At 57.8% G+C, this 12401-nt stretch overlaps 1 protein-coding gene across 1 annotated transcript in view; it reads right to left on the reverse strand.

The window, feature by feature from the left end:
- Window positions 1–881: 881 nt before the first annotated feature.
- The window catches only part of SLC6A19 (solute carrier family 6 member 19), a 26498-nt gene continuing 14978 nt past the window's right edge, over window positions 882–12401 (reverse strand). Inside the window, exons 5-12 of the mRNA XM_017849583.1 lie at window positions 12212–12322; window positions 11734–11846; window positions 9127–9255; window positions 8868–9024; window positions 6698–6902; window positions 3578–3737; window positions 1627–1789; window positions 882–1239 (exon numbers count right to left, since the gene is read on the reverse strand). Of these exons, the coding sequence (XP_017705072.1) occupies window positions 1036–1239; window positions 1627–1789; window positions 3578–3737; window positions 6698–6902; window positions 8868–9024; window positions 9127–9255; window positions 11734–11846; window positions 12212–12322 (1242 nt within the window). The 3' untranslated portion in view covers window positions 882–1035. The remainder of the gene's footprint in view (window positions 1240–1626; window positions 1790–3577; window positions 3738–6697; window positions 6903–8867; window positions 9025–9126; window positions 9256–11733; window positions 11847–12211; window positions 12323–12401) is intronic.

Here is a 12401-nt window from a genome sequence, read left to right on the forward strand (position 1 = left end):
AACCCCCGGGTCAAAGGTCAACACCAAGGGGAAGGGGATGGGTGGGGGTGGGCAACAAAAGTCGCTCTCAGGAGCCAAGACAGTAACCTGTGCTTTTGTCTCCTGCCATCCACAGAGAGGAAGCACAGAGGTGCTGCCCCCCACCCTGGCTGCAGCTTCTGCTTCCCCTGGGTATGTGCAGGGTGTAGCATGTCCCCAGTGGTCTGCTCCCCCAGCCTCTGCACATGCACCCTGTGTCTGTGGCAAGGACGGACACAGAGGACGGCTGGGCCCTGAGTGGCAGGCATGCTGTCCCATTTGAAGTGATATGCACACATATCCACACGATGTCCATATGTTAATACATACATATGCACACACATCACACATCACACACTTACAGACAACAGGCCACGTATACAACAGACACCACACCCATGTACGCATGCTCAACATCATACACACGTCCACACAGGCATACATGCACATATACACCGATGCACATGTACATGCAGGCACACACACAACAACACAACCATACTCACAGGTATACATACATGCATCATGTGGGACACCCATATACAAGCACCATGTGTGTGCATGTACTACACATGTGTTCACCATATGGCACACCCACACCCACAACCACAGGATGCAACGTCCATAATATACATGCACGCACACATCATGGGGCAGTCAAATATACTGTACACACGTTGCACACATGTATCAGAATGCACACATCGTGCACATTCACACTGTGGCCCATACATGTACATGCCACATGACACAATCTACACACATGGCACATACATGTAAAACACACGTACCAACACGTATATGCATGCACCCACATGCTGCACCACTGCACATGTGCTCCCATACATGTAGATGCACACATGACACACATCTGCACACATGGCACATGTGTATAAAATACAAACACACACACGTGAGCATACATTCATGCTCACACACATGCAGGTGCACCCCACAGGTCTTGCCGTTTCCTCCTTCCTGGACACCAGTGTGTGGCACGCCGTGGGCTCGGCCTTCTCAGTACTTCAGGTCTCCGTTCACCGAGGCTGTGGACAGTGTGCTCACCAGCCCCTGACGGTCCCCTGGCTTCTGGCAGCGGTTCTTGATGAGCTTGTAGATGGCATAGCTGGGGATGGTGAGGCAGGGCACTCCGGCCACAATCACCACCACCGCATACACCCAGTTTGGGTAGGAGATCTTCTGGGATTTGGGAAATTCCTCCTGGGGAGAATGTCCCATGGGTGAGTAGGCACCTCGGGAGCCAGCGGGGTTCACTTTGGGGCAAAGGCCCCTCACCCCATGACTCTTACCTCCTGTCCTGTGGGGTGGGCAGGGTGGCCTGGGGCTCCTCCAGCTTTCTCTTTCCCCTGCCTCCCAACTACCAGCCCACCGACCTCCCTCCTGGGATGGCGTGACACACTGGTGTCAGGGAGGGGGGAACCAGCAAGTTGTGTGGGGTGGTGGCTGGACTGCACCTGAGTGTGAGCGTGTGTGCCTATGTATGTGGGTGTGTGTGTTGTGTGTGCATGCTCCATGTGTGTGGATGTGTGTTCTCCTTTCCCCTTTCCCGTTCCTCTCCCCACCCCAGGCGATGGCCTGGGCACTTACGTAGCCAGGATCCCAGATGCTGTAGGTCAGTTCCTCACTGACTTTGACCACAAAGAAGAAGAGGAAGATGATCAGCATGAGTAGGGGGCTGATCACGCGCCACGTGACTTGCCAGAAGATGTTGGGCTTGTGGCCAATCATGAACTCGATGTCCTTATTGAACCTGCCAAGGCCAGAGACAGCTGTCGCTGCTACCAGCTGGGCTTCAACTCGCCAAGCTTTCTGTGCATTCTGCTACCTGAACAGACGGCATTGTGCTGCGAGGTGCCCAGCCTCCCCTCGCCAGGGCCCCCTCCCTCACTCCTGCCCATGGGTGCCTCCTCAAGCAGAGCCATCTGTGGGCACGGCCAGCAGCTGTCTCTGCCCTATGACATCACCAGCCAGTGCTCGACGGCAAGCCCATGGTCAGAGGTGCCCTGCCCACACCCACACCTGAGGTGGTCACCGGTGCAGAATGGGGGGTTGGAGGAGGGAGTGCCGCCAGACACCCGCAGCCTCTCCTTCCTTAGCAGCACCCTGAAGTTGGAAAATCCCACACCTTCCCCACCCTACAGCTCAATTCCCGTCCTCTGCTGAACCCTCTTCTGTGCAAAGGAGTTTATCGTCTGCAGAAATCAGGATGGAGCAGGCGGGAGGTTACACCGAAGCTGGTCCCAGGCCTGCAGTGTGCAGGTGAGTACCCTTGGTCCCTGCAGAAGCATGTGAGGAGTAGCTGGTCCCACATGTCCCAGATTTAGACGGTTATGCATGCACCTCACACCTGGCAGCACCAGCCTGCAGCTAACCCACATGTTGGGCCTAAACATTCTTTGACAATATCTGTGTGATGTTAGAATAGCATGGCCAGCGCGCCCTGTGTCCCTCAGCCTTCTCCATGGCTCCCCCAGGCTGGTGCGAGCTCTGTCCTCACTCATCCAGTGCTGAAGAGCTTATTGCCCTTGTGTCCTGCAAACCCCACTGCCAGGGACGCAGGACAGGTTTCCCAAGCCAGGAGCCTGCAGGGCTGTGCCTGATCAATGTTAACTGAGTCTGTCCAATTATTTCTTCTTCTTCTCCTCCTCCTCCTCCTCCTTCTTCTTCTTCCTCTTTTTCCTCTTCTTCTTCTTCCTCTTCTTCTTCCTCCTCCTCCTCCTTCTTCTTCTTCCTCTTCCTCTTGTTCTCCTCCTCCTCCTCCTCCTCCTTCTTCTCCTTCTCCTTCTCCTTTTTTTTTTTTTTTGAGATGGAGCCTCACTTTGTCACCCAGGCTGGAGTGCAGTGGTGTGATCTCCCCTCAACCTACACCTCCTAGGTTCAAGCCATTCTCCTGCCTCAGCCTCCCGAGTAGCTGGGATTACAGGTATGCATCACCATGCCTGGCTAATTTTTGTATTATTGGTAGAGATGGGGTTTCACCATGTTGGCCAGGCTGGTCTCAAACTGCTGACCTCAAGTGATTTGCCCACCTTGGCCTCCCAAAATGCTGGGATGACAGGTGTGAGCCACCGTGCCTGGCCTTGTCCGATTATTTCTAAAGTGGTGGCTCCGACCAAGAGTCCCTGTCTGAGGCTCTACCACACTGCTGGAGCCTCTGTGTCCCTAGAAAGGCCTGGAGCGCCAGGGACATGAGGCACTCCCCACCCCCCAGCACACACAAGGAGCATCTCTGGCCATGGGCCCTGCAGTGGCCTTGAGCATGCAGCTCTGGCTCTCTGCGTGGGCACTGCCAAGGTCTGGACTCCACCGGGCTTCCTGGCTTCCAGCAACACAAAGTTCCCATTATTGGCAGGCCAGGGCCTGCTGATGCCCTCTGCTCCCACCAGGAGAGGTATACACCAGCCTCCGTGGCCAGCTGAGGCCCCAGGTCATGGACTCTCCCTCTGTACCCTGAACACAGCCCGGGTCCTCTTCACAGGAATGCCCTGTGACCTTGCTTTTCTGCATTAGAGGCACCTGTCCCCACTGTGGCCCCTACCTGTCCACACCGTACACGTAGACCACAGCGAACATCTCGCAGAAGGCAATGGTGAGCAGGGGAATGGAGCCAGCGTAGCTGTCCAGCAGGGAGAGCCAGTACTGGCCAGAGTTCAGTGTGAAGATGAAGCCAACGAGGAATGTTCCCAGGCAGATGAGGCCTGCAGGCCGGGTGGACGGAGATGCTGACACCCCCAGGGCTGCACATACGGCTGGGGAACAGAGCTGCCCACATGCCCAGGGGCTGCACACATGGCCGGGGGCTAGAGCTGTTCACAGCCCCAGGGGCTGCCACCCCACAGGTGACACCATGGCCATGGGGACCCCACCCGACTGCACACGCACCTGTAAGCAGCTCCTTGGGCCACTTCGGGGGGATAACTCTGAGGTCCTGCAGGGGCACAGTGACGCCCTCCATGTTCCCAAACATAGATGACAGCCCCAGGCAGAAGAGCATAATGAAGAAGAGCACGGACCACAGTGGGGACACCGGCATCTTGGTGATGGCCTCAGTGAAGACGATGAAGGCCAGGCCTGTGCCCTCCACACCCTGCATGGATGACACACACAGTCACCAGGGCCTCTGCCCCCCACGGACTCCCTCTCGTCCCTGCCCGAGGTCTTGTGCATCGCCAAGCCATGCAGCACGGGGCGGGCAGGTCTGAGCTGTCATGAAATAGCTAGATCTTGTCTTTCAGGCCCAAAGTGTATTTTCAAAAGCTGAACTATGCATCACGACCAGCAAGTGGATCCCATCACCAAGCGGCACTCAGAGCCCCGTTCTGCCCACAGATGGGCTCTCCCAACACAGGGAGCTTCTGAGATCTCACAGCCCGCATAGCCCTGATCCAGTGTGGCTGAGCCATGTACACGAGGTGTTACGTGAGTCGCCTGTTAATAAACGCATGCCCTGGACGTGCTTGGAAGTCAAGTGGCCGACGGCCGAGTTAGAGCAGGCTGTGCCCACAGACAGCCTCTTGGGTAAGAACCACCAAGGTGCCGCCACCCAGAGGCCCCAGGGCTGACCTTCTGCTCCTGTGTCTGGTCCCAGACCATCCCCAAGAACCAGGCCCCGGCCCGTCACAGTCCTGGTGATCAGCGGTCCTGGCTGCATAATCTCGGGAGGAAAACCTCCACCCATGAGGCTGAGGGACCTGCTCAGCTCAGTGGGGCTTCCTGCAGGGTACTGGCTCCGGGATTGGATGTGGGAGGACTCAAGGACCCATCCGAAGACAGGGTCCTTCAATGCTGCTTAACACATCTATGTGAATTCCAGGGACAAGAGTAACCCCTTACACAGCAGGACATGGCTTGTGGAGGGCTCTGAAGAGTTTAAAAGGAAATTGTCAGAAGCAGGCGGCAGCATGTGCACACAAGGCACGCTGCTCTTCAGTGCAGGGTGGGAGGTGGGAGGAGGTGGGAGGAGGTGGGAGGAGGTGGGAGGAGGTGCCAGGATGGAGGCGCCAACCTGCAGCAACTCTGGTGCTTTTCGGAATGGCACTGCTGAGGGCAGCCCTGCCATGAGATCACGCACCATGGGGTTTCTTTCTGTGGCATTTCTAGAAAAGGCAGGTGGGCAGAGCAGCAGAGGGGGTGCCTGGGGCTCCCAGGAGTGGGGAGTGACAGCAAACGGAAACCTTGTGGGCACGGACGGGGTGCTGCACATGGCTGTGCAAGTCACTGCAAATGGGTGAATTTCATGGTGCATAATTATACCTCACTAAAGTTGCTTTTAAAAAAGACATTTAGACCGGAACGGCCCTACTGGGTCCCTCCTGCCTGCGCATCCTGCACTTGGAGGCCTCCTGCAGTTGGTGGAATAGGGTTGAGAGAGGCCACAGAGCCCTCTGCCTGGCTCCAGCTGGCGCGGAAATGGCTCACTCTGCCCAGCTTTCTCCCCGCGGCCACTGGAGTAGCAGCGCTGGGTCCTGAAGTGCCTAATGCCCGCAAAATATGGGGTGGCTCCCCAAAAGAAACCTGCATAATTAAAATCAGCAAATGTCGACCTTTAATTGTAACAGCATCTAAACTCCATTAACTATGGAAATAGTATTCAAAAGTGCTGGTCACATGGAGTATCCTCAGTATCAGCGTGACTAAGACGTGCCAGCTGGTCCAAAATAAAACCTGTCCTGGTGGCCTCACAAGTTCAAAAACAGCTACACAAACTCTTTCCATGTTGATGGAAGTTGTTGTGAACTTCTATCCCTGATGGCCCCAGGCAGTGTTTCGAGTGTTTGATGGGAAAGAATGCAGGGGCAGCCCATGGTGTTCCCCAGCTTCTGCCTCTGAGCCTCTGCCTCTGAGTGTAACAGAAGCCTCAGAAGTGAAATCTCGTGGCCTGGCAGACACCAGCACCCCAGACGGACAGCAGGCAGACCAGACCGTGGGAGCTGGGCCTCCCGACGGAAGCTCAGCATCTGTGTCCTCCACAGGCCAGGGGCCCAGGGGTGGCTGGACTCTGAGGTGCCAGCAAGGGGGGTCCTCTCCCTGCCTCGAGCTCCGGAATGGGCCTACCTCCGAGAGGAAGGAGTTGATGTCGCAGGTCTGGAACGCCAGCTGCGCGTAGGCCGCGGGGTCGGAGGCATTGCACTGCCGTTGCATCTCTGCAAAGTTCTCCTGGGTCACGTTGCCTTCAGGCAGGTCGAACTCATTGATGAGGGTCAGGATGTTCCTGTGGGTCAGATCGAGGCTGATGGCCAGCTGGGGCCAGAGAGCCTGGGAGGCTTCCTGGAGGCGCATCCCAAGGCACCTGGATGGTGGGACAGCCACTCACGTGCTGAAGCAGTCATCATAGCGCTGTGTGGCGCGGAACCCAATGATGGAGTAGACCACAATGGCCGCGTACACCGATGTGAAGCCGTTGATGATGGACACGATCACCGAGTCCCTCTCGCAGTTGTTGCTGCAGACAAGACCAGTGTCATGGCGGCTGGCGATGAGGCCCCGGGTCAGAACACAGCACAGGGCANAGGGCTGCACATACGGCTGGGGAACAGAAATGCCCACATGCCCAGGGGCTGCACACATGGCCGGGGGCTAGAGCTGTTCACAGCCCCAGGGGCTGCCACCCCACAGGTGACACCATGGCCATGGGGACCCCACCCGACTGCACACGCACCTGTAAGCAGCTCCTTGGGCCACTTCGGGGGGATAACTCTGAGGTCCTGCAGGGGCACAGTGACGCCCTCCATGTTCCCAAACATAGATGACAGCCCCAGGCAGAAGAGCATAATGAAGAAGAGCACGGACCACAGTGGGGACACCGGCATCTTGGTGATGGCCTCAGTGAAGACGATGAAGGCCAGGCCTGTGCCCTCCACACCCTGCATGGATGACACACACAGTCACCAGGGCCTCTGCCCCCCACGGACTCCCTCTCGTCCCTGCCCGAGGTCTTGTGCATCGCCAAGCCATGCAGCACGGGGCGGGCAGGTCTGAGCTGTCATGAAATAGCTAGATCTTGTCTTTCAGGCCCAAAGTGTATTTTCAAAAGCTGAACTATGCATCACGACCAGCAAGTGGATCCCATCACCAAGCGGCACTCAGAGCCCCGTTCTGCCCACAGATGGGCTCTCCCAACACAGGGAGCTTCTGAGATCTCACAGCCCGCATAGCCCTGATCCAGTGTGGCTGAGCCATGTACACGAGGTGTTACGTGAGTCGCCTGTTAATAAACGCATGCCCTGGACGTGCTTGGAAGTCAAGTGGCCGACGGCCGAGTTAGAGCAGGCTGTGCCCACAGACAGCCTCTTGGGTAAGAACCACCAAGGTGCCGCCACCCAGAGGCCCCAGGGCTGACCTTCTGCTCCTGTGTCTGGTCCCAGACCATCCCCAAGAACCAGGCCCCGGCCCGTCACAGTCCTGGTGATCAGCGGTCCTGGCTGCATAATCTCGGGAGGAAAACCTCCACCCATGAGGCTGAGGGACCTGCTCAGCTCAGTGGGGCTTCCTGCAGGGTACTGGCTCCGGGATTGGATGTGGGAGGACTCAAGGACCCATCCGAAGACAGGGTCCTTCAATGCTGCTTAACACATCTATGTGAATTCCAGGGACAAGAGTAACCCCTTACACAGCAGGACATGGCTTGTGGAGGGCTCTGAAGAGTTTAAAAGGAAATTGTCAGAAGCAGGCGGCAGCATGTGCACACAAGGCACGCTGCTCTTCAGTGCAGGGTGGGAGGTGGGAGGAGGTGGGAGGAGGTGGGAGGAGGTGGGAGGAGGTGCCAGGATGGAGGCGCCAACCTGCAGCAACTCTGGTGCTTTTCGGAATGGCACTGCTGAGGGCAGCCCTGCCATGAGATCACGCACCATGGGGTTTCTTTCTGTGGCATTTCTAGAAAAGGCAGGTGGGCAGAGCAGCAGAGGGGTGCCTGGGGCTCCCAGGAGTGGGGAGTGACAGCAAACGGAAACCTTGTGGGCACGGACGGGGTGCTGCACATGGCTGTGCAAGTCACTGCAAATGGGTGAATTTCATGGTGCATAATTATACCTCACTAAAGTTGCTTTTAAAAAAGACATTTAGACCGGAACGGCCCTACTGGGTCCCTCCTGCCTGCGCATCCTGCACTTGGAGGCCTCCTGCAGTTGGTGGAATAGGGTTGAGAGAGGCCACAGAGCCCTCTGCCTGGCTCCAGCTGGCGCGGAAATGGCTCACTCTGCCCAGCTTTCTCCCCGCGGCCACTGGAGTAGCAGCGCTGGGTCCTGAAGTGCCTAATGCCCGCAAAATATGGGGTGGCTCCCCAAAAGAAACCTGCATAATTAAAATCAGCAAATGTCGACCTTTAATTGTAACAGCATCTAAACTCCATTAACTATGGAAATAGTATTCAAAAGTGCTGGTCACATGGAGTATCCTCAGTATCAGCGTGACTAAGACGTGCCAGCTGGTCCAAAATAAAACCTGTCCTGGTGGCCTCACAAGTTCAAAACAGCTACACAAACTCTTTCCATGTTGATGGAAGTTGTTGTGAACTTCTATCCCTGATGGCCCCAGGCAGTGTTTCGAGTGTTTGATGGGAAAGAATGCAGGGGCAGCCCATGGTGTTCCCCAGCTTCTGCCTCTGAGCCTCTGCCTCTGAGTGTAACAGAAGCCTCAGAAGTGAAATCTCGTGGCCTGGCAGACACCAGCACCCCAGACGGACAGCAGGCAGACCAGACCGTGGGAGCTGGGCCTCCCGACGGAAGCTCAGCATCTGTGTCCTCCACAGGCCAGGGGCCCAGGGGTGGCTGGACTCTGAGGTGCCAGCAAGGGGGGTCCTCTCCCTGCCTCGAGCTCCGGAATGGGCCTACCTCCGAGAGGAAGGAGTTGATGTCGCAGGTCTGGAACGCCAGCTGCGCGTAGGCCGCGGGGTCGGAGGCATTGCACTGCCGTTGCATCTCTGCAAAGTTCTCCTGGGTCACGTTGCCTTCAGGCAGGTCGAACTCATTGATGAGGGTCAGGATGTTCCTGTGGGTCAGATCGAGGCTGATGGCCAGCTGGGGCCAGAGAGCCTGGGAGGCTTCCTGGAGGCGCATCCCAAGGCACCTGGATGGTGGGACAGCCACTCACGTGCTGAAGCAGTCATCATAGCGCTGTGTGGCGCGGAACCCAATGATGGAGTAGACCACAATGGCCGCGTACACCGATGTGAAGCCGTTGATGATGGACACGATCACCGAGTCCCTCTCGCAGTTGTTGCTGCAGACAAGACCAGTGTCATGGCGGCTGGCGATGAGGCCCCGGGTCAGAACACAGCACAGGGCAGCACCCGCGTCCCACCCAGAGCGCCAGCCCCAGGAGCGAGAGGCTGAGCCACTGAGTGACACAGCAAGGCAGCCGGAGCCCCTGCTCCACTCTGAGCAGGCTCAGGGGATGCAGAGGTGGCCCCAGGACAGCGCCTGGTCCCCTGCTGACCTGGTCTCAGCTTAGGGGCTGCCTGGGGCTCTGACTGCTCCTGACTCCCCAGACCACTCTGGTTATAGAGCTCAGGTCTCTTCCCTCCCCATCTCGTGCCTGCGGTAACCTCCATCAGGCCTCTAGGGACAGCTCCAGGCCAAAGACATCACACCCGTTCTCCCCCAGCCCCCACCCTAGGCGTCCTGTCCAGTTGCTCGGCAGCTGAGACCTCACCATTTCCTAAAGGCACCCTGTGCTCAGTGTGTGCTGAACTCAAGCCCCAACCTCTCTGACCCAACCCAGCCAGCTCACTCCACCCTTCCTGTTTTGGCTGATGCTGACACCATCCTTCCAGATGCTTCCATCAAAATCCAAATGTGTTAGCCTCAGGGAAATGCCAATCAAACTGCAGTGAGACCTCACCACATCCCTGCTGGGATGGCCAGAAACAAAAGTCAGATAATAATAAGCATTGGTGAAGATGTGGGGAAACTGGAGCTTCCTACACACTGGTGGGAATGTGAGTGGTGCAGCCACTGTGGAAAACAGCCTGACAGCTCCTCCAAGGACTGCACACAGAGGCCCATATGACGTGGCAACTACACTCCTAGGTGCACACCCAGGAGAATGAAAGCGTGCATCCTCAAAAATGCATACACACGGGCTCACAGCAGCATCACTCACGATAGCCAAAACATGGAAAATGTCCACGGATGCATGGTGCACAAACCGTAGTCCACGCACACCAAAATATCCACGGATGGATGATGCACAAACCGTAGTCCACGCACACCATGAAATATTGCTCAGCCCTAAACAACAATGGCGCTCTGACACCAGCTGTGATGGGATGAGCCTTGAGGATGTGGTGCCCCATGAAAGGATCAGACATAAGGCTGTGGCAATGTGGCCACCCCATTCGCAGGAAATGTCCAGACCAGGCACAGCCACAGAGGCAGACAGCGCATCAGTGCTCACCCAGGGCAGGAGGACAGGGCAATGAGGAGCAGCTGCTCACATATGTGGGGCTTTTGCTGACTGGAATGTTCTAGAACTGGACAGTGGTGATGACTGGCTTCACAACTCTGTGAATGTACTTAAGACCACTGAACTGGGCACTCCAGATGGGGGAATTGTGTGGTATACAAGTTTTCTGAATAAAGCTGTTATAAAAATAATTCACCCTCAATTCCACCTTAGCCACTCCACAAAAAAGTCAGAGTCCTCAATCCTGCCTTGGCCCTGCCCCAGCTGCCTGCAGTGCTCAGGGGCCCTCCTAGCACCTGCCCTCAGCACCCAGGGAAGCTCCTGAGGCCTGGGTGGGGCTTCACTGCTCCACCCAGTGCTCGCACAATGACTCCAGGGTCCTTCCTGTCCCTCCAACACCCTCTCTGCCCCCAACCCCATCCTGCACGTGCCTCCAAGTGCACCTCTCTCTGCACCCCAGCCCTCCCTGCCTGGGCTCTATACCTGCCAAGCCCCAGCCACGCCTCAGCTATGCCCTCCCTGCCCAGCCCCGCCCCTCACACCCAGGCCCCGCCCTCCCTGCCCAGGCCCTGCCCCCTTGCACTGAGGGTCCCCTGTGTCTGACTTCAATCGCACCTTCCTAGCCTGGAGGGCCACCCTGACCCCAGGAGTCCTCCCTCACCCCCAGTCCCTTCTGCTCTGAAATTCTGGTCACTGCACACAGGACAATTTCTGCGCTTGCTTGTCAACCTGCAGAGCCGCAGGTCACTATGGGCGGGCCCTGATGCACCTGGTTGGGCATACAGTAGGTGCTTCATAAATGTGAGTGGAAATGAACTGACACCAGCTGTGCTCCTCCCAGACGCTGCTGGGGACTCCAGGGTATGCGCAGTGGCTATGTGGGGAAGGGGCAGTGGAAGGATCAGACCTTGGTCAGGGACGTGGAGGTCATCGGGGGTGCCACATGTCTGGGGGCCTGGGATGCCCAGGGGTGGGCTGGGAGTGATGTGAGCATGGAGCAGGGAACTGGGGAGAGCACAGGAGAGGCCTGCACCAGGCTTGTGGAGGGACGGGTGTGGGGAAAGCTGCAGGCCTCAGGTTCCTGGCCGTCCTCGAAGGGAGACCTGCCCCTCCTCCACATGCTATACTCTAGACTCAGCTCACATGGTCCCTAAGCAGGAGGGAATGGGCCCATCGGGGCAGGGAGGCCCTGGCCACATAGCCACAGAGCACTTTCCACCTTGTCTTTTACCCTCCCAGCAAGATCCCCCCAGGACTGAGAGGGAAACTGAGGCCCGTCACGCCCACACTCACTGCACGGAGTTGTAGCTGGAGAAGGAGATGAGGCCCCCGAAGGCCAGGGAGAAGGAGTAGAAGACCTGTGCACCCGCGTCCAGCCAGGTGACCGGGTTGGCCAGCTCCGTGACCTGCACCACATGGAGACCCTCAGCCACTCTCGGTGTGGATGGGGCCATGGGGACCTGGGAGGGTGTGGTCCCAGGGAGTCTGGGGAGGGTCAAGGCTATCGGGGTGGTCCGGACAGGCCACGGCCCCCCTGGGGTAGCAGCTAGTTCCTTCCCTGTGGGGGCTCCGTCAGCTCACAGGGGCAAAGCCACGCCCCCAGGAGCTGCCCCGGGCCCCAGGGACAGGCCTTGCCCTCGCTGGCCCTGGGACTGGTCGGGCAGCAGCCTGCCCGTCCCCATGGGTGAGAGAGCTGGTATTGAGGCTGGCAGGGGCACAGGGCAGCCAGGCCTCTCCCAGGGTCTGGCCCAGGGCAGCCTTGCGGACTCACGTTGGGCGTGAAGAGGAAGACGATGCCATTGGTAGCGCCCTTCAGCGTCAGGCCTCGGATGAGGAAGATGGTCAGGACGACATAGGGCAGCGTGGAGGTGACGTACACGGCCTGCAGGGGGGCGGGGCATGTGGGATGGGAAGGGAGGGGGCCGGGCATGCGGGGCGTGAGGCATGTGGGAAAGGGGACC

This window comes from Rhinopithecus bieti, unplaced genomic scaffold (genome assembly GCF_001698545.2).
Source record: "Rhinopithecus bieti isolate Rb0 unplaced genomic scaffold, ASM169854v2 scaffold_33330, whole genome shotgun sequence".
NCBI lineage: Eukaryota > Metazoa > Chordata > Mammalia > Primates > Cercopithecidae > Rhinopithecus > Rhinopithecus bieti.